General features: G+C 31.6%; 1 protein-coding gene and 1 long non-coding RNA gene across 3 annotated transcripts; one reads left to right on the forward strand and one right to left on the reverse strand.

Annotated features, from left to right (window-relative positions):
- Positions 1-3,622, reverse strand: LOC111695265 (uncharacterized). The gene is made up of 3 exons (XR_002763825.1): positions 3,273-3,622; positions 1,125-1,200; positions 1-114 (listed from the first exon to the last, which is right to left on the reverse strand). It is a non-coding gene; the product is annotated as an uncharacterized LOC111695265 (long non-coding RNA).
- Positions 3,623-8,062: 4,440 nt separating this feature from the next.
- LOC111695268 (facilitated trehalose transporter Tret1) lies at positions 8,063-21,740 on the forward strand. 2 transcript variants are annotated; one of them, XM_023464517.1, is made up of 19 exons: positions 8,063-8,124; positions 8,907-9,057; positions 10,395-10,450; positions 11,054-11,119; positions 12,203-12,324; positions 13,040-13,096; positions 14,026-14,069; positions 14,861-14,982; positions 15,295-15,330; positions 15,712-15,796; positions 15,963-16,038; positions 17,087-17,129; positions 17,378-17,439; positions 18,356-18,454; positions 18,999-19,069; positions 19,528-19,564; positions 20,105-20,232; positions 20,927-21,018; positions 21,542-21,740. In XM_023464517.1, the coding sequence occupies exons 2-19, from the start codon at positions 8,923-8,925 to the stop codon at positions 21,618-21,620; spliced, it is 1,410 nt and encodes a 469-aa protein (XP_023320285.1). In that variant the 5' UTR covers positions 8,063-8,124; positions 8,907-8,922; the 3' UTR covers positions 21,621-21,740. The 2 variants fall into 2 exon arrangements, 1 of the variants encoding a protein (XP_023320285.1); XR_002763826.1 differs by lacking the exon at positions 20,105-20,232 and having other exon boundaries at positions 21,542-21,628.
- Positions 21,741-22,691: the final 951 nt, after the last annotated feature.

Genomic DNA, 22,691 nt, shown 5'->3' on the forward strand with positions numbered 1-22,691 from the left:
CTCTAGATATCCAGTAGGTCGTCTGTGCTGGTTAATCCCTAAAGATTCCCTATGAAGCATTTCCTTGCCATAGTTGTATGTTCCGACCGCTAGTAAACCAAACACAGAATATACCTGGAGTAAAAAAGTATTATTTAACCAGGCAAAACTTTACATAATAAGATAGTACACTGCTATCTAGACAACTCGGAAAGTTATTCACCAAATATTTAGACCGCCTCAAATTTAAACTGTCGCCACGCCTTGGCCTTCGGTTTTCCCTCACCAACTCACTTATACATTTTTGTGGTCCTTGACATATACATTTTAAAATTGCACATGTTTCTAGCTTAAGTTTGAAAGGATTAATTGGAAAAATACTACTGTATTTTTCCAAGAGAGCAGTACAGATTATGACCGGTGTAGTACAGGATATGACCAGTTCAATAGAGGATATGACCTGTGCAGTACAGTATATGATCTGTCCAGTACAGGGTATGACCTGTACAGTACAGAATATGACCGGTGAAGTACAGGAAATGACCTGTGCAGTACAGGATATGACCGGTGAAGTACAGTATATGACCGGTGAAGTACAGGATATGATCTGTCCAGTACAGGGTATGACCTTTACAGTACAGAATATGACCGGTGAAGTACAGGATATGACCTGTGCAGTACAGGATATGACCGGTGAAGTAGAGAATATGACTATACAAAAAAAACAAGTAAGGTAATAAGGAAAAATCAAAGCCACCCAGTCTTGAAAATTGATGCAGTAGTCTGGATCGTTGTGAGTTCCTTCTATAATCCTTGTCAGGATTAGAAATTTAGAGAGAAACACGTGATGATAAAACAAATCAAAAACAAACTATTTTTCAACCATTTTTCCTGATTTAAGACAGAAAGTACGTCAATTTAACGTTATTTCATGGAATATAAAATGAATAATATGGGGGGATGGGAGGGGGTACTACTTACCAGACTTTATATAGGTGCGGTGGGGGGCTACTTACCAGACTGAATATAGTTGGGGAAGGAGGGGAGGGGGTTTCCGGGGCTACTTACCAGGCTATATAGGTGAGGAAGGGGGCTAGTTACCAGACTGTTTATAAGTGGGGGAGGGGGGTTGCGGGGCTACTTACCAGACTGAGAATAGCAACAGCTTTGGTTCCACTTTTCACGCTGAATCCACAGCAACAGCTCGTTAACCACGGCATCCTGAGAGAATAAAACAAGTTAAAAAGTGGTCCTGGTATCCAGTATCCGTATCTGTATCGATATCCATTTAAAGGTAGTGTCTGGCTATACATGGTAGTTGAGCTGATTAACTACCATGTCTAGACCGACACTACTTTTAAGACGAAAAAAATAAAAGGAATTGAAAAAATGAGTCACAAAATTGTTGGTTGGTTCCTTGTCAGGGTAAAGTCTTTGTGCCAGAAACTCTGTTATTCTGTTATATCCAGTTTGAAATATCAAAGGTTTACATTACCAGGTTGCAAAGATATAGGTATCAGATTTTGGGAAAAGACTAAATTCCTTACACCTCAGATTGAGAGTAACAGGTAAAAGATTTTATAGATAGAGAAAAATTATATATAAAAACTGTAAATTATCAATTCATGTTGTTATTTTCTATAATGGTAAAAAAACGATAATCTTTAATATTCTACAGTTGTTTAAATCTTAAGAGATTCCTGTTAAAGGGAATGTTCGCACATACGAATATGAATATAGCAATATTATTGCTTCTTGATGTTTATATGAACATTCATTTATTAAAAACTTATTCCTGGTGGATTTAAATATCTAATATTCAATTATTATTTATACCTGATATAAAACATTTTGAATTTTTCGGTCCTCTGGATAAAGTCTTACATTAATATATCTTTAAACAAGGAAAAGGCAAACTGAAAACTAGACAGTAGAAAAAGGTAAATCTAAGGTTCAACTTTGTGACCTCGTAGCTCCACTTATTAGTATACGATCGGCGATCTAATTATGTAATGAACAAGTATCAACCTGTTCACTATACCCCCTAATTATTTACAGCTAACACTCCCTTTCATGGGTCTGTATAGGCGTAATTTCAAGTGTTCCTACATTTGTAGAGTGGGTTGTCTGATTAACAACAGTTAATCACTTAGTTTTTAAATATATAATATAATATAAAATTAATAAATTAGTTACACATGGCTAGAAGTCGCAGATATTAACTATTAAGTTGACTTATTATTAACGGACTTTTATAATATTATTTGAGAGATATGCACACAGAGTTCTCATCTCTGTTCTCTCGATCAACAGTCAAAGGTTTAAATGGTATCGCAGTAAGTCGGTCATTGCCATCTTTGCATGGAGAGTCACGATAAATTACGCTTATAGTCCCTTTAAGAAATATAAAGTCTTTAAAGAAATCCCTGGTAAAAGTAGATTTGACGTGAACAGAGTGTTTAATCTCAGATCCGGATGTTTCGTCCAAATTAAAGGAAACGAAAACAGAAACCATACATCTTGACAAACCTTGACATCTTTACGTTTCTTCCAAATAAATGTTTGTTTATCTTATATTTTGGAGGATTTTCAAAACAACGCGAAGATTTTTAAAAATCTTTTTTTGCAAATATTTTTGTTTAGATTTGTCAATTTTTATAAAATGTTGGGATCCCTTAATTAATCTTTATCAGATAGGAATACGAATAAACATTCAACTGCACGCTGTTAGATTGTTCTGATTTTGTACAAGTATAAATAAACATAATATATCCCTATAAATATAGTGTGCCGTGAAATAAATACTACGAAAAGGAACTTATAAGATTAACTAAACTTTGAATTTTAAAAATACAATGGAATAAAACTGTTTTCATAATATTGACATGTTTCACATGTTATTTCTGTCAAAGTTAAAATTTTATTATTACTTTTTAAATATATCCCATAGGAATTGAATCTTTGTCACAAACTCAAATTTTCTAATCCCTATATCTTAGCGAATTGATGGTACAAACCTTTGATTTTTCAAACTTAGATTATTTTATCTACCAGAATTCATATTTTGAAATATCTAAGGTCTACGGCATTTGGTTGCAAAGAAATAGGGATTAGAAAATATGAGTTTGTGGCAAAGACTCAAAGCCTTTGTAGAACTTAGAGAATATTACCAAACTAATAAAATATATACAATATATACGTAATAATGGTAGCCATATTGTTCACCAAAGAACGTAAAAATGTAAAAATAAAATCTAATTAAATGAGACAATGCATGATAGAAACAATCACACCTGATTCTCAATTGCCAAGACGCTTCTCCTGGAAAAGGAGCTCGTTCCCCCGTTTACATGAAACCTACGGTTCCTGGACTAGAACCGTTGCCGTATTGTATATTAGACCCGGATATTGATCTCTCCTAAACCCGTCCTGTCAGCTGCTCTCGTCTCTACTAAACCCCTACTCTAGGCCTACTCAGAGCTATTGAGGCTGCGGCCTTTTATTGATTTTATAATTTAGATTAGTTCTCTCGCTCAAAACTTGGATTTTAACAAACTTTAAAAAAATTCTCTAATTCCTAGAAAATGTTGCTTTTATCTGGATTGTTCTGGGTCACAGCTAGAACAGTACTGAGGTAGACTGTTCTGTTAGAATTATAGAAAAGCTGGGGCTAAACCATGCTTTCTTCTTCATTGCTTTCTCTTTAAAACCCCGGCTTTCTTTACAATGTTGACATAAATTGATGTTTGGAATTTGAACATAACATGATAAATTGTAGAAATTTAAAAATCCGTACAGTAATTTTCCATGGTTTTTTTGTACATCTTGGTGAAGTCCTCCATTATTTTTAACAAAAGTGCATTTTATTTCATTAAATAAAATGAAAACTATGATTTGATCTAAAATTAAGCGTAATAAGTATTTTTCACTATAATTATGTTGCCATTTCCCCCCTCCCATTTTCCTATTCCCCCCCAACTCTTTCAACTCTTTGAACTCTTTACCTCTTCTTTTGATTCTACTCCCTCTATTTCTTCCTGCCTCTTCTCCTCCCCCTTCCCCCCCGATCCCAATGATGTAATGCAAGGAAAGTTATTTCAGATGTGTACACATCTTTTGTACTGCAGTGTACTGTCTCTGGGCGGTAATGTAAACACAAGACGGATGTCAAAGCCTGACATGGGATCCATCTTTCACATAAAAAAATCAATGAAATATTCTGGTCCTAGGAAACTATTATGTGAATTATCAAAATTTAATGTTTTTAACCTCCTCGTATACTAAACGAACACTGATGCATCTATTCTTGTTTACAAATTCCGCCAAAAGAGAACTGGTTTCAATATGTACGCAGAGTATACACGACCGCAATTAACTTTCCTTGCATTACACCCTTGTCCGATCCCACCTTTTCCTACTGTCTTCATTCCTTTCTTCTCTTTCCTTAATCCCTCAATCCCTTAATCCCTACACTTCTCTGCTCTCAATCCCTTAATCCCTACACTTCTCTGCTCTCAATCCCTTAATCCCTACACTTCTCTGCTCTCAATCCCTTAATCCCTACACTTCTCTGCTCTCAATCCCTTAATCCCTACACTTCTCTGCTCTCAATCCCTTAATCCCTACACTTCTCTGCTCTCAATCCCTTAATCCCTACACTTCTCTGCTCTCAATCCCTTAATCCCTACACTTCTCTGCTCTCAATCCCTTAATCCCTACACTTCTCTGCTCTCAATCCCTTAATCCCTACACTTCTCTGCTCTCAATCCCTTAATCCCTACACTTCTCTGCTCTCAATCCCTTAATCCCTACACTTCTCTGCTCTCAATCCCTTAATCCCTACACTTCTCTGCTCTCAATCCCTTAATCCCTACACTTCTCTGCTCTCAATCCCTTAATCCCTACACTTCTCTGCTCTCAATCCCTTAATCCCTACACTTCTCTGCTCTCAATCCCTTAATCCCTACACTTCTCTGCTCTCAATCCCTCCCTTACTCTCCTTCCTTCCTTCTCCTTTTAACTGTAAATATTTGTTTGCTGATTTTAATATAAATGGTGTAGAGTGTAGATTTTTAAAATATATAAGGTATAAGGTCGTAACTTTTGAATGATAAAGCGAAATTCTGCAACACCGAATCTTTTTATCCATTTATCCACAGCTAGTATTTTTATCATTTTGAATCCGTTAAAAAGACTTGTGATTTCGTGACTTCGAATCTATCTTGCTTCAAAGATGAAATTAACTTAATGTGTCGAACTCCAATAGGGCTTTCTGTGGGAATTAACAAAGATATAAATGTTTATATCACGAAACCTCGAACACATAAATATTTATAATAAATGAGCAAAAATTATTACTTTAATGTAAATCTATATTCAGGAATCATTGCATAAAGTTTTGATCGTTGAAAGGGGTCCAGGAGGCCGCATCCAGAAAATTAACAGAATTTACGTAAATAATTTTCGTGCTCGTTTTGCACTTAAACAATTAAAGTTAAAGCGGCTAAAAAACAAAAAAAAAAGTTGAAAATTGTAATTGTCATATGATGTAACTTTTAAATTTTGTAAATTTGTAACTATGTCACTAAGTAATTATGATGCAAGTATGTAAATAAAAAATAATATTATGCTAGTGTGCACACAATATATATTTAGACTGATACAGGATAATTATTCTCCGTTAATCTGTACTTTTTATCTAATTTTTATTCTGTACAAACTTAACTTACTTTCAAACTTCAATAAATCATTTAAAAGGAAAAAAGTCTGAGCCCCCCTCCCTTCCAACAAGTCTGAGCCCCCGCCTTCTCAAAAAAACACTTGAACAATTGTAAACTAAATTAAATCTAAAACGTTACGTAACATAGATTTTTTTATCGAAAAATGTATTAATTGATCAGGGACAAATTTAAGGAGTAAAAAGAGGTAGTATATTTACATTTACTGCACACTCCTCTCCAGCTTTAGAAATTGTAAATTGGCGGTACAGTCCAAAGTAGGACTGCAATGGTTGACCCAGCTCGGATATTCACTGGTGGGACGTGACCGATTCTCTTGAGAGGATGGTTCAAGTTCTTGAAAAGAGGATCAACTTAGTCAACGTAGCCAAACTACTTCATACAATTATCTAAATTGGCTTCTTCATTTTAATTATTAACTTTAAGATGTTTATTAGCTTAACATTTTGACCCCACTTTCCGACGTTTCGGATCACACAGTGTAAAAAAAATACCATCTTCAGAATTATAAATATATTGACGGACCAAATTTAATACTTGTTAATGCATTACAAAATATGAAGGATGATTAATATGGCCATGAAATATATTGAAATAAGGGTTTTGTGAGCTAAAAAAATGATTTTTGAGTGAAAAAATCCTCAAAAATAAAACTTGTTTGACCTGTTCTGGTGCACCATATGTTACAAAATCAAATTCATAATTGGTGCACCCTGTATTATGAAACTAACATAACATGCTTATCGATCCACCCTGTATTATGAAAATAAACTTGCATGTTTATTGGTTCACCCTGTATTATGAAACTAAAATAACATGTTTATCGATCCACCCTGTATTATGAAACTAAACTTGCATGTTTATTGGTTCACCCTGTATTATGAAACTAAAATAACATGTTTATCGATCCACCCTGTACTATGAAACTAAACTTACATGTTTATTTATCCACCCTGTATTATGAAACTAAAATAACATTTTTACTTATCCACCCTGTATTTTGAAACTAAAGAACTTGATGAATTAATTATGTGATATTGAATTCTTTTTGAAACATCAGCAAATACTTTATTCCGTACTGCAGCTTTATAAAGGGAGTGTTTATGAATCAACTGTGTACTATCCAGAATATTCTGTACTGCAGCTTTATAAAGGGAGTGTTTATGAATCAACTGTGTACTATCCAGAATATTCCGTACTGCAGTTAAGCTTTATAAAGGGAGTGTTTATGATGAATCAACTGAGTAATTCTGGAATGATTGACGTCTTCTTTTCGTCTTCAATTTTTTTAATTGTTTTTAATAACATATTATTTTAATAGACGAATGGAAACTTGTTCTAAGTCGGATGTAAAGCTTCTTACTACCCCAAAATCAATATAGAACAAGAAGTGCCAAAAAGGAGGCAAACTATGAAGGATGATTAATATGGTCATCAACTTATTGAAATAAGGGTTTTGGGAACTAAGAAAATGATTTTTCGAGTGAAATTTTTATTTCAATTTTGAGGCGAAAATCGTCTAAAAATACATATTTTTTCAAGAGCAGAAGGTAAGAAACAGATCGATTTAGGGACTTTTTCGACTTGATAATCACATTAGCTAGGATATAACCTTTCAATGGAAAAATAAAAAATAACAAAATTTTCAAAGTTCATTTCTACCTTTTTACTTACCCTTGTCCAAGAGTGTATCCCATAGGAATTTAACCTATTCCGTTGCATGTGACCTGTCTCTTATTGGTCAAAGTTCTGTGACCAGTGACAAGTAAATTTTAAAAAAAGGTTTTTGTAGAAAAAAATAGATTTAGAAAAAAATATTTCTTATTTTTTTTTAGCTTATGTTACCCCCTGGGTTACCATGGGTTCCCTTAATAAAATGTCAGCCCATTCGTTCGACAACTAATATACGGGGCTCGAACTTCAAATTAGCGCACACTTTATGGTCTATTTGAAGCTAACTGTCGTCTTTATTCCTATTTTTTCAAAATCCCGCAAAAACATACATACAATTATTAGAATTTTATCAAATTTCAGCTAAAGATTTTAAACTCAGCAAAGCAGCTTAACTCTATTCTAACCTAAAGTTTCTATCTCGCTAAAATCAGAAATTCATGTTAAAGAATTAAAAATGTTATATAAAAACATTATTATAAAGTTGATGTTTTGCTTGTAAATCATTCTTGAATTTTAATTATTTTTACATGTCTATGTTCGAAAGATCACCCAATAACATTATGAGTTTTGTTTAATAATCTATGAGCATTCTCTTAAAAAACTCTGAATTGTTTCTTTGGTGTCGAATAAAAGGATAAGAATGTTAATAGATTCAGTACAGACTAAGCAGAGCTGAATTCATTTCATTTTAACTTCAGTATCTTCAGTTTCCACAGAGAACTAGAACCTTCAGGTTGATTCAACTTTTACTTTAAAAAATACATAATTTCTAAAGATGAAAAGGAAAAACACTGGGTAATCGAGACTGGTCGGCACGAATGAATGAAAAAAACTTATTTGCAAATTATGGTGGTCATTTATTAAATTTTATGATTCCTAAAATTTGAAATTCCTTCTAAGATGGAAAGGGGCATTCCGATAAAAATCTAAAGGTCTCGAATGACAAGCTTGGGCAAACAAATAGTAGGATCTTTAAAAAGTCGACAAAAAGAGTATTTCTAAGTTTTTCAACATTTTTTGCGCATATTTCCGTTATTACATTGTCAAGATTTAGTTTCAATAATAATCCTATCCATAGAGTAAGGTTTTATCAATAGTTTATATCTTGCACATAGTCACAGAAACAAAAAAATCATATTTCTACCAATTGAACCTATTGCGTGAGCCAATATTAAGAAATTATGTGGATGCAAAGAATGCAAATTATTTTTGCAGTACGAATCCTTTGAAAAAATAGTTTTAAGTTTTTAGATTTTCCAGTCTCTAGTGTAGATATTGAATAAAGCAAAATGTATTCAAATTTTTATCAAGAATAAAATATGACTTTTATCAATATTTATTTTAATATTTAACAGATATTCAAAAAGTTTTTTCACCAATTTTTAGATTGTGTCAAACCATTTAATGAATTATTTTTGGTTTATAAAGAAGACACTTCGTAAAATGCTTCAACTCAGAATTTCTTCTTGGCTTTTTGTCAGCTTTCCTATTAATTTGATTTTCTAATATTTTCAGAACTTATCAGTTTAAGATGGAAAGTATCCAATACCTGCAGACGACTGCCAAGAATACTGGACTATATGTCACAACTTCAGTTTTATGTATTCACAATTTCCTTTTGGGATTCTGTTTTGTCTACGCTGGCGTCACCATGCCATATCATCAGGTATTTTTTTGTCCATTTAAAAAAGCAAAGCTATTGCTCGCCAAATCATTGAATTATTTTCATGACATTTTGTTTATAAATAAACCCATCATTTCACGTCAAACTAAAGTAAATTCCGAGTGAAATTGAAATTTTATATTTTATAAGATTTTTCTTCATTCTTTTATTGAATTTATTAAAGAGCTCTAATGCGCAAATATGTTTTGAATGAATAATATGTGACCCCGCGAATACATGTTCTTTTCTCATGCGTGTACGTAAAATCAAAACTAGGAGCTACGAGGCCACAAAGTCGTAACACTAAGGTCTCATAAAGGAATTGAGTCTTTGTCACAAGCTCAAAACTTCTATAACCTATCTTTTCAATCCAATTATGTAAACCTTTAATATTTAAAACTATGATTAATTGATCTAACACAATCAATAGTTTGAAATAACAAAGGTTTACGACATTGGGTTGCAAAGATATAGAGATTAAAATATCAGAGTTTGTGGCAAAGGCTCAAATCATTTGATCTTCCCCTTTTGCCTATAGTTCGATGTGGTTTTATCAGCGGTCATGTTATTTAAAAGTTTATTGGACTTTAAAACTGAATTAATGTTTCTATAATGAGCATAATTAAAAAATAGCGTTATAATTTTTCACTAACTTTTGGCACAGATAAACATTTTTTGTAGTTTTCTCGAGTTTTCAAAGGAATCGAGTCTTCTCCACAAACTCAAATTTTCTAATCCCTTTTTCGTATTTTTAATTCAAAAGAATTCAGAGTTTGAAATTTCTAAGGTCTATGACATTGGATTAAAAAGATAAAAGGCAAAGACTCAATTCCTTTATTTGTTCTTACCATAGATAAATAAATAAACATAGCTAGCTTATGTACGCAAAATCACCAAGAATTGTACAGTCCCCGAACTCATACTTCTAGGGGTCAAAGTGTACTTTAATAATAAGCGGGGTGGTTTGGTGTTTTAATGGATTTCATAATAGAGTGTAAAATAATTTCGGGAATGAAACTATTTGAACAACAATATTTCACTGAGCAATATATCAAATTGACGAGAACTGAAGAAGGACATGAGAAGGACTAAACTAACATAAATTTCTCTCTACAGAACTCATGTACACCACAAGCACTCAATGACATAAGAACAGCCAATGTTCACAACCGACCTAGTTAATCTATATAATAGGAATATCTTTAAAACATCTCTGTAAATTTATATCTTTAAAGATGAAAAATGACGTCTTATGCGCAATCTATCTTTATCTATGGTTTTTACAAAAAAAATCAAGAAAATTAAAAAAGCAATAAGTTTCGAAAAGATTTTGTTTTCAGACTGGAAGTTTTGGATATATTCTTATGACAGAGGATCAAATAACATGGTATATTAGGTAATATTTCAAAATCATTTGAAACCAGCAAATTCTTATTATACATTACATTTTTTTTTGTAGAAAAAGATTTTTGTCAATTTTTATCTTAAGAGTAATTTGAAAATTCCCTCTATGCAAAAACAACAATGCCCAATTCGTAACGAAACCCTTCAAACCTATATTTGAGCAAAAATGCGGCTTTTCTGACTCGAGCAAGAAATGTGCAAGTCTCTTTTGCAAAAACATGCAAATCTAATTGATACTTGAGCTGACAAAGCTGTTGAGGGTACCGTTGTAAATCGGGCATTGTCATCTGTGCCTGGAGGGTCACTTGAAATTACGCTTATAGTTCCTTTAACCAAAGNTTTTAATATTTACGTCAAGTAATATTTATTATGAAATGTTTATTGGTATCCTATACTGGTAATGTTTTAATATTTACGTCAAGTAATGTTTATTATGAAATGTATATTGTTATTCTATACGGGTAATGTTTTGTCTCATGAAAGTTTTCTATCAAATCAAGGCCAAATAGCAACAAAAGAAGCAAAAAATGGGCCAAAAATCGAGAAAGTGTAAATACTTAACTATCTTTTCAACGGTTTCTTTTCTGTTTTTTAGCTTGAATGTTTTGATGATACTGGTGGGAGCTCTTGTGAGTAGTCCTCTTAGTGAATGGTTAGGAAGGTAATTTATTTTTAAATTAAAGATTGCCCTTATTTAGTAAAAAATAATTTTTTTGGATCATATTTGTGAAACATAAGGTGGGTTTCTCAACTTTAAATCTTTTTTTTAATTCAAGTAACGTTTGAGCAAAATTTTAGCAAAAAACAGAAATTTAAGTTCAATTATATACGTTTAGGTTGTCAAAAGTCTGTTAATTGTAATCAGTGTTTTCAGTTTTGCCATGGCTTTGCCCTTGTTGAATAAAAATCTATTTCATATTTTTCTATTTTTCGATTTATTATAATGCTTCCTCGTTAGTAAATAACTAATGGTTGTTCTTGGATGGAAAAAGAACAAATATACGTTCATGTTTTTAGTTTGTTTTAAATATCAAAGCCATCATCTGGCTTAGCCATCAAATTCAACCTTAAAATAAAATTTTTTCTTTTAACACAAAGGTCATAATCATGTTTGATCAGGAAGCACAGATTGATCCCTGCCCATGTCCTCCATATTTGATCTTGTAAAATCATGTTTGATTAAGAAGCTATAATTGATCCCATATTCTCCATATTGGATCTTGTAAAATCATGTTTGATTAGGAAGCTATAATTGATCCCTGCCCATGTCCTCCATATTTGATCTTGTAAAATCATGTTTGATTAAGAAGCTATAATTGATCCCGGCCCATATTCTCCATATTGGATCTTGTAAAATCATGTTTGATTAGGAAGCTATAATTGATCCTGGCTCACGTCCTGCATATTGGATCTTGCATAATAATATTTGATCAGGAAGCGTGGATTGATCCTGGCTCACGTCCTGCATACTGGATCTTGTATAATAATATTTGATTAGGAAGTGAGGATTGATCCTGGCCCACGTCCTGCATATTGGATCTTGTATAATGATATTTGATTAGGAAGCGAGGATTGATCCTGGCCCACGTCCTGAATATTGGATCTTGTATAATAATATTTGATTAGGAAGCGTGGATTGATCCTGGCCATATTGGATCTTGTATAATAATATTTGATTAGGAAGCGTGGATTGATCCTGGCCAATGTCCTGCTTATTGGATCTTGTATAATAATATTTGATTAGGAAGCGTGGATTGATCCTGGCTCACGTCCTGCATATTGGATCTTGTATAATCATGTTGTTTGGGTATTCCTACTCAATTCTTCTTGTCGGCTGGTTAATCAATGGTTTCTCAGCTGGTGTAGGTAATATCATGTTTTTAAGCGGAGATGAACGGTTTAAAAATCTAAGTTTTTTTTTGCATTTTTAAGAGGCCCCACAGGATAACCTGAGATATTTTTCAGATTTAAAGTTTTCTTTTTTGCACTGGCCAACAATATTATTTAAAATGATTTATTTTTCCTTTTCCGTAAAAATGTTGCCACAACTTAAAAAAAGCTAGCATAGAATTTGAATAATAAATAAATATTTGGAAACATATACCCATTACCGAAATTTTTATGCTATTAATAACGCTACATTAAACTTTTAAATGTTTTTTTTTTTGATAATTGTTGTCTAAAAGATATACTATTTTTTCAAACTGATAACAATTATTGCTTGATGCATCATAAATCTTTTAAGAGTTGGGACATAGTCAAGAAAAACAGAAAATGAACTGAATCTGATGTCATAGCAATTTTATATTTCAAAATAAGAATTTTGTGAGATTTAAATAATCCGAGATTGACGCCATTAGGTTAAAAAAGTATAGGGATTCGAAAATAAACATTTGTAGCAACTGCTAAAGTTCTAACTCCATCTAAATCTGTGTGTCATTGTCTAAATCTCCTTCCCTAGATATAGGGTCAAACTAATCTGGTTTGAACTAGAAAAAGGATTTAGTTTTTTTAAATTCTATAGATATTCTGTTCAAATAGTAAATTGTAAATAATTATTCATGAGCTAAATATATTTTAGGAGTGATCCTACCCTATACTCTAGCAAGCGAAATATCTACTATAAAACTAAGAGGAGGTCAAATTTTACTTTTTCTAGAATTTTTAGAAAGATTTTATCAGAAATCTTTGCTTTATAGATTTCCCATTAAAATCTTTACTTTTAAGGGATTTACTAAAAATAATACTTAGTCATTAAAGGGAGTGTTCGCGAAAAATGAAAGGGGTTATAGGCTTAATGCGATAAAAAAACGCTTTTGATCGCCTCTAATCTTACTTCCATCTGTTGCGTCTATAAGGAGAAAATTGTTAAAGACGTCTCATACCGAATAACATGGCGTCCATACAAATTGAGTAAATTGCAACATACGACTTAGACCGTAAAAAAATCAATTTAATTTCAAACAAATCATTCAAATATTACAACGATTATCTTTCGCCACATTTAAATATAGTCGATTTTTCATAATATGTTTTAATTGTTATGATCTGAGAGTTACTTATAAAAACGTTTATTCCTGTTGCGAGGATTTTTGGTAAGGAAGACGACAGTTTCATATTTTCCAGGAATGTTCGAAAACAAGTTGTAAGCTAAATATTATTTTAAAAAACAAAATCAAAACTAGTATAAAATATTAAATATAGACAAATGTGGTGAAAGATAATCGATGACTATAGGTTGTAATATCTGAATGATTTGTTTGATATTAATTTGATTTTTTTACGGTCTAAGTCGTATGTTCCAACTTCCTCAATTTGTATGGGCGCTACGCTCTTCGATATGAGACGTCTTTATCAATTTTCTCCTTATAGACGCAACAGATAGAAGTAAGATGAGTAGCAATCAAAAGCGCTTTTTTATCGCATTAAGCCTATACCCCCTTTCATTTTTCGCGAACACTCCCTTTAAGAAATCAGTGAATTATTTTTTCTCTTTTTCTTCTATAGTTTCTTCTTAATAACTCTTCATAATTTCTTTATATAAAAATAAATTTTTCACTTTTTTAGTTCTTGCAAATTTGAACAATCTCTGTCAAAATTATGGAATGTTGGTAAATAATTTTTAAGATTTATAAATACATTTTTTATCACTATGTCTTTATACTTTGTGTGAACCGATTTTTTTATTTTTAGTCATTACAATATAAGTGTTAAATAACAAGATTTTGAAACCGATCTAGCAAATATAGTTTATACATAATATTTTTTTTTATAAAAATCATAAATACTCTATGACCCTCGGCAATAAAGATCTACTGAAGTTGTATTAAATCTCGGGATCAAGCACTGATACTCATATCCACTATCCAGCCGATTAATTTGATTCCTCTTTGATATTCTATTGTGTTCATAATCTACAGGAATAACTTTCATTGAGAAATCAAGCATTTATCCTAAAATATAAAAGTGTTCTGATTGGATATAAATATCAAACTTTAAAGATTAAAGATTATCTACACAAAAGTTCTGACCTCTGATTATATTAAAAAGTCAGTGAGCTCTCACTATCCCCATTTTCTCTTGTTGAAAGGAGATTATTATGAATTCATTTTATAATTCTGTATTCTAAAATTAGTATGTGAAACAAAAATCCAATACACTTTCTTTGACGGCCTTACTTATTTTTTTCTCTACGATTCACCTTTATCAAGTGCAGATTATTCTAGTTTGGAAACCCAGCGCCGGCCAGGCTGCTAAAAGTTACTCTCGCAGTTTACGAGCAATTGAACGATTTTACCAGAACATTAAATTTTCGATATTAAAGTCGAACAGACAGACACCCAAACAGAAATTGCAATTTTATATATATAGAAAATATGTAATATTCTTATTCTATTATTAGCTTCTGTATGGAATGAATATGATAATACCACCACAATATTTATTATTCCACGGTATTACTCTTTCTCTGCTCTTCCTTCTCTGCTCTCCTTTCATCGTTTATTCTCCACACTGGCTTGTCAGGTCAACATTAAGGCACATACATCAACAAAATATTTTTCTTAAAATGAAAAAAAGAAGTACACGTAAAAAAAGCAAAAAGTCTGTCAAATCCATATAATTTATAATTAATGCTTCTTTTAAGAAAAGTTCAAATGCATTTTGAAGTTTCAATTCATATTTATGAATGTACATCATGAATGTATTACTTAGTTTAGGTTTATATTACATTTTAAAGAGTAAAAGCTATTTTATATTTATATTCTGAAACTTTCAGATTATATTCTACCAAACTAAGATGACCGTCAATATTTAGTAATTTTCATCCATTTTTAGGCACGGAAAGGTGGATGAAGCTGAAAAAATGTTGAGGTGTTTATGACCTTCCTTGATTTATAAAAATAAAGAAAAGAAAAATGTTATGCAATTAAGAAGCTAAAACGTTAAGCCACATAGACTTATCTCGATATCTGCAGAGTGAACTTCTAATTTCAAGACTATGTTTTTAATATCAAATTTCAGGATGGCCATGAGTTTCCTAAAATAAATCAGTCAATATGGTCCAGTCGTTTGACCAGCTATAGCTTAACAAGTTAACATAATATGAGTGAATAGCTTTATTATATAGATATACGAAAAACCATCCATAGATTATCAAAGAATGGCTGCCGTGCTTAACGACTAACAAGGGGAAGGGAATCCGACTTAGCGCGGTTATAAAGATATTAAAAAATTCAAAAGTTTTGACCTCAGGGTACTGAGAGGACCTGACTATGTTGGAATAAAACATGAGCTCAAAGAGGTTTTGGCAGTTACTGATGAAAACTCAAATAACAAGGTAAACCTATAAACCTTATATTTTCATTCACATAAAGCAGACAATTTTGAAAATTAAGAATTAAATTAAAAAATACTTGAAATAAATGTTCAAATCAGAAAGAAGTATATCTACAGCAAGGAATAAATCCCAAATAGCACTACAGGGTTTAATTTAGTTTTTTTAGTCCTGCATGAAACGTTGGACTTCACGCCAGTTTCTAATACCCTTGGGTATTATAATGACCATGTTTGGATCAATTGGTAAGCTTACTATTATCAAATAAATTATCTGCTACCTCATTAATCCCACCAAAATCTCAATCGATCAATAGATCTTTTTTCTAATAAATGATAATTAAAAACAATCAATATTTTTGTTTTCATTTAATGAATTTAAAACAGTAATGAAACTAATTATCGGCCACAAAATCTAATCAAAGAGAATAGAATATATATTAGAGTGGAATTTAGACAATCTCTCGGTATGAATTTGTCAGTCCCTTTCAGCCTGAAAGAGAGTTCAAAGTGTACAAATCTTGTAAATGTTCACAAATTATATGCAGTAGAGTACATTAATACAGTATGTTCCCTAGACTATCCATTTTAATTTCGAATTTTTTAAAGCTTTTAAATAAACTTGATAAAATGAATTAGGTACGTGAATAAAAAACATCATTTGATTTATAGTTATAACGGAAAATCATCGTTTGTAAATTGAAAGGCATAGAGTCTATGTGAAATGGTCATTGGTCAATTATGAAACCAGCCTATTTCATAATTTTATTTTCTTTTAATATTAATTTTAGATTTTCTATAAAATGATGTTCCAGGGCCCAAAAGGTTATATATAGAACAAATATGTGAAGTACACCTGCAGTATGGAAACAGTACAACAAAATGGCCGTTTTACACTTTTTTCTAGTAAATTCCACTCTAATATATATTCTATTCTCTTTTAATCTAATATTCCAATCTTAATCTCTTTGAAACCTTATGGCGTAGTTCTTAAATGTATCAAACATCAAATTCAGTTTAAGTTTGAAGTTCTGAAATCAGGTTTAAATCAGAGTTTGTGCAGCAAATAATCTGAGATGGAATTTAAGCCGCGGTTTAAATCTGTCAAAACCCGGTTTAAATTAAGCGCCGACTTAAATCTTGAAACATTTGATACGATTTTAAGTGGAACCAACCATATTTAAGTCGCGGCTCAAATTTAAACCGCCGCTCAAATTCTTTAAATTCGGCCACTGTTCACTTAAGATATAGATTCAAAAATAAGATTTCTATTGAAGAAGTTTTCTGATTTAAGGACTGTGTGGAATAGATGCACCCATAAACTTGTATGGACCAAGGAATGTCCTATTTCTTTTGAGTATTATGTATTTTTTAAAGAACTGTCCAATTATTCATATTTAAAAAAAAACAGTTTTGAATAAAAGTGTGCAATAGACAGTACATACAACAAGTACAGTTTTAACTAAAAAAAGCAAAATGAGATTCTCTATATTTTTAAGTGTGTCTTCCACGAACCAACATAATATTTACGTTATTTTAAAAAAGATTTCAAAGTCTAAAAAATGAGTTCCTGGCATTATTACAGTATGTTTGCTGAATTTGGATTTACTATTCCATTCCAGATCCTCATGCTTTTCATCCCCACTGGTAAGTAATAAACATAAAAATACACTTAAAGGGACGTTGAAGTAAGTGTTCTTTATTTGATGTCTAATTTACAACTGTACCCTGGAAACTTTTATTAATCATGAATGAGAGTAAAACTGTTTTTTCTACCTTGAAAGGAACTGAGTTTTAGCCACAAATTCTGATTTTCAAATCGCTATATCTTTTTAGCCTGATGGTGTTAACCTTTGATATTTCAAACTATTAGTATTTGATCTGAAATAATTCATAGTTTGAAATATCTAAGGTCTCTGACATTGAAATGCAAAGATATAGGGATAGTAAAATCAGAGTTTGTGACAAAAACTCAATTCCTTTAAAGCCATTGATTTTCAGTAGAAAAAAAAATAGTCACAATTTTTGCATTGACCAAGATTTCAAATGAACCGTTTTAAATTGGGCATTTAACTACAATGAAACCCTTAATAACGAATACATCGAAAGAATTCATCAAATGTCGTATTCTTCACTTTCTGATAATGGAATGTTGCAGATATTTAGTTTTTTAATTAAATGATTATATGGAACTCTTTAAAACTGTTCCTGCATATTCATGGCTATTTATTTATTTTCGCAAATACTGAAATTTACGTAATATAGTATTAAACTCATTAAAAAATTGTCAAGACGACATTTGATAAATTCTTCCGATGTATTCGTTTTTAAGGGTTTCACTGTATTAAAATAGAGGGTCACTTTAAAAGAACTTGGTAAAAGTCTTTCTAGGGGCTTTGCAGTTCGCATCACTCTTCCAGATTGAAAGTTTTAGATCTACTTACCATTTAGATTCTCTATCCTAAATCAGCCTCCCCCGCTGTGTCAATGTTAGTGTCTGTAAAATTTTTTATTTTTTTTTCGATTTTTTTAAACATCCAATAGCAAATATTTTGTTGTGTAGGATCTGCAGTTGGTTATACAGCTAGTGTTTTTATTGCAAAAAAGCTGAAGAAGAAGAATCAGTTTATTTTGGCTGCTAGCATCATGGCCTTTTCAGCAGGTATCATTGTTTAATGTTTATATACACGTTACATGATTTTAATTTTTGTCTACGATTGTTCATGGTGCTACAAACTCAAGTTTTCTGCTTACAATATCTTTACAGCCTGATATAGTGTAAGCCTTAGAAATTTGAACTATACACATTTTGATTTAACAGAATTCTTAGTTTTAGATATCAAAGGTCCACAATATCGGGTTGCAAAGATACAAAAATTAAGAAAGTATGGTTTGTGGTAACCCATACATCTTTTTCCCCCATTTAATCAGACAACTTTTGAATACAACGTTAATAGATTAGCCAGCTGTAGGCAGTGATTTAATAAAACTTATTTTCAATGGAAATCAATATTTTCACAATTAAAAAACCCGGATTCTGTGAAAAGCTTTTATCTCTGTAAACTCCGGTTTATTTGAAGTATCGGCCTGACAAGTTGTACCGTGTACAGTAGTATTACATATATTCTAAAGACGGATAAAACGGCACTGCATACCAAATGAATCATCTCCTTCAACTGAGATTATTGTGACATATTTGATTTAAGGCTTGATATCGTTGTCCTATTACCTGAAGGATCTTTCTCAAGCGGAGAGTTTTTACAAACTATGTTCTCAGGTTATTAACAACTTTATAGATTTGAAACAACAAGGTTTCAAGAGAGCTTTGTTCCCCTCTTTCTTATATTACTGTCTGTTGCTGATTAATCTATAAGCCTTGCTTTTTTGTACATTTTAAAATAATAGCAATACATAATTTGCTATTTTAGTTAATGTTAATTTTATATTTTTTCATGAGTATAATTTAAATATTGATGGGCCTTCCTTAGGGTCATGACAGGTCCCAAATTTTTACCAAATCAGTTCAGCATTTTAGACGATTATTGAATACAAACACTCAATTTTTTTTAAATCCGCAAAATTCTTTTTTTCTTTGTTTTAAAATGTAAACAAAAAAAACGTGTTTAATTTAAATAGAAGAAGGGTGCAAAGCGCCTTGAATTTCTAGTTATCTAATAATTTCGATTTGAATATTCTTTAAATGTGGACAAAAAGATTTTATATTTATTTATTTAGATCCTATTTTCGATTGGAGTGTTTGGTCTGATGTCAGGTTAAACTTAAATATTAATTCTGAGTCCAACAAACATTGAAATTGAGAGACAAAATAAAATATATGGATATGTGTATATAATAATAAAGGATATGTTTACTAGCTCCAGAGTATAAGAGGTGTATATAATACAGGATATGGTTACTAGCTTCAGAGTATAAGAGGTGTATATAATAATACAAGATATGGTTACTAGCTCCAGAATATAAGAGGCATATAATAATACAGGATATCGTTACTAGCTCCAGAGTATAAGAGGTAAATATAATAATTCAGGATATGGTTACTAGCTCCAGAGTATAAGAAATGTATATAATACAGGGTATGGTTATTAGCTCCAGAGTATAAGAGATGTATATACAGGATTTGGATACTAGCTCCAGAGTATAAGAGGTGTATATAATACAGGATTTAGATACTAGCTCCAGAGTATAAGAAGTGTATATAACACAGGATTTGGATACTAGCTCCATAGTATAAGTGGTGTATATAATACAGGATTTGGATACTAGCTCCAGAGTATAAGAGGTGTATATACAGGATATGGAGCTGGATATGGTAGTGTAACCTATACTATCCCTGGAGAGCTACTAGCTCCTGAAGATAAGAGTATTGGAGGAGCTTCTGCAGAATCAACAAGAATGATTGTCACAGCCATAGTATTAAAGGTTGAACATATTTTATTGAAGGAATATCTGCAATCAATATTAAACTACATCCAATTGTTTATTTATCTTTGTTCTACACATATTTAGAAGCACCCATTCATTCATTACATATTAATGACTCCAACTGCCAATCCAACTACTGATTAGCTGGATTTACAATTGCCGACCAATAGGACGGATATAGAAGCGGAATACCCACGAATAGGAATCTTTCATTACTCATAACCCAATTCTGTGAGAGTATTCCAAATATTGAACTGGATATGCCTTGATACCTGAAGGGATTATTGTTTTACATTCAAATTTTTTACAACCGCTATGAATATAGAATTTTTGGTACATGTACGTGTAAAATCAGCTGTGTTGAGTTCACACTGTACGCTGGCGTACACTTCTATTCTTTGGTACATGTACGTGTAAAGTCAGTTGTGTTGAGTTCACACTGTACGCTGGCGTACACTCCTGTTCTTCAGAAATTCGAAAAGCATTTGAGAAATAAAAGCACAAAGTTATCTGGCCTCGGTTATTTAATGAATATCGTTGTACATCGGGCATTGAGATCTTAGTAGAGATGGATACTTGGATTACGCTTACAGTCCCTTTAAGATAGATCTCAATGTTAGGACAGATTAACTTTGTATAGTAACGGTTTAAAACAATTTCAATAGACCAAAATATTTCATTTTTTCTTTAGGTTTATCCAGATATTCTTGATGTCATTGGAACTCCAATCATGTTCATGGGTCATGCTCTTGCAATCATTCTTGCTGGGTTGTTTGTATTCAAGTAAGTTGTAGAACAATGTCAATATTTTATTAAGAAACTCTTATATAACTCCAGTAATTTGGTTATTATAATTTGGTTATTGTTTTAACTTTTGAAAACAAACACAAAGAAAGATATGAGGATAACTTTTCTTGGTTAAATTCCTAAAAGATAATACATCAGAAAATTTAGTTCAATATGTATAACTTGGACACAAGTAAATCATCCTAAAAGTTTCAAAAAAGAATTATGATCTTTGAGCATTCAGAAAGGTTCGAAAAGAAATCTAAAAGATAAGAATTGCAAAATATTTTAGAAAATGAAGACCACTGTAACCCTTGATTTGTAATTTTTGATAGAACAATTAACATTAAATAAACAATTGTTTAATTCCCCCCCCCCCCAGACAATATACCCCTATCATGATTTATTTCAAATACTGGGTTTTAGTTGGGTTTGATTTCACTTTTCTTCAAGTAAACTATAGATTCTATTCAACAGTTTTATTTGCTCCTTTCCATCTAATTTGGTTTGGTTTGTCCAGGTTTCTGCCAGATACAGATGATAAGAGTATATCGGAGATCCAAGCTCTGTTTAAGAAGAAGGATAAAGAACTGGTTTAATACTCAACTTAACTTGGTAAATTGGATGAATTGTGAGCTGCCAACATTTTAATTTGGATTTATTTTTTCTTTAATGATTAAAATCATGAATTGAAAATATAGATTTGAAAAAAATTATCATTACTATGTTTATTATTAGAGATGAACATCGATTTAGGTTTGATTTAAAACTTTCAACTTTTTTCGTTTTTTTTTTAAGAGTAGTATCAGATTTTAAGACATTTGTCAGACTAACCTAAAATAGGAGAACGAATTTATTGTAAAACATATGATTTTGTAACACTATCAAACAAACATTATTTGAATTTTTCGCATGGATACTTGATATTGAATACTTGAATAAAAGCAATGCCAAAATTTTACGTGGCATGAATCAATTTATAAGCTAATTTAAGATAATGATCGTTTTTATGGTTGTTTTTAAACCTTTTCTGTTTTACGTTCAGCATATTTCAAGACTTTTATAAGACACTAGCCTTAGAGGGCGCTTCGCGCCCATCTTCAAAATTAATTGTGAACATGTTCTCTTTGTGTAAATCGTAAAACAAAACAAAAATAATTCGCGGATTTTCACAAAAAATTTCGTGGATTTTCAAAATTTTCAAAAATTTAATAAAGATCGAATTTTGATGGAGACAAATATTTAAAATTTCAACCATTCATAAACCTTCCCTGGGGCTCCGTGAGGTCCCACAAAAAAATTGGGCCCGATCGGTTCAGCCGTTTTGACGTTTATTGGATACAAACAAACAGACAGACAAACAGACAGACAAGCCAAATTTATATATAGATAAACGTAAAACCTTTCAAGACTAAATTGCAAAAAAAACAATAAGAAAAACGCAATCCGTTACTTGCTGTTTTTGCATAATGCTTATTTCGCCTTGATTTGTCGCGCGTTGTAATCTTCAAGCGTCCTTTTATCTAAAAAGGATCATGTCCGATTTACAAAGGTACCGTAACCGGTATCTTTTCATAGCATGTGCAGAGTGTTCAATAAACGCTCTTTAAAGGGACTGTAAAGGAAACTGAAAGGGGGCTGAAATCTGAAAATCTCTGGAACATCAGATA

The sequence above is a fragment of the Eurytemora carolleeae genome, unplaced genomic scaffold (assembly GCF_000591075.1).
Source record: "Eurytemora carolleeae unplaced genomic scaffold, Eaff_2.0 scaffold160, whole genome shotgun sequence".
NCBI classification, from domain to species: domain Eukaryota; kingdom Metazoa; phylum Arthropoda; class Copepoda; order Calanoida; family Temoridae; genus Eurytemora; species Eurytemora carolleeae.

Coding starts and splice junctions, on each gene's coding strand:
- LOC111695268 (XM_023464517.1), top strand. CDS start 8,923: ATGGAAAGTATCCAATACCTGCAGACGACTGCCAAGAATACTGGACTA. Junction 12,325..13,039: donor TGGTTTCTCAGCTGGTGTAG/GTAATATCATGT, acceptor AATATATTTTAG/GAGTGATCCTACCCTATACT. Junction 17,130..17,377: donor ATAAACTTGTATGGACCAAG/GAATGTCCTATT, acceptor GCATTATTACAG/TATGTTTGCTGAATTTGGAT.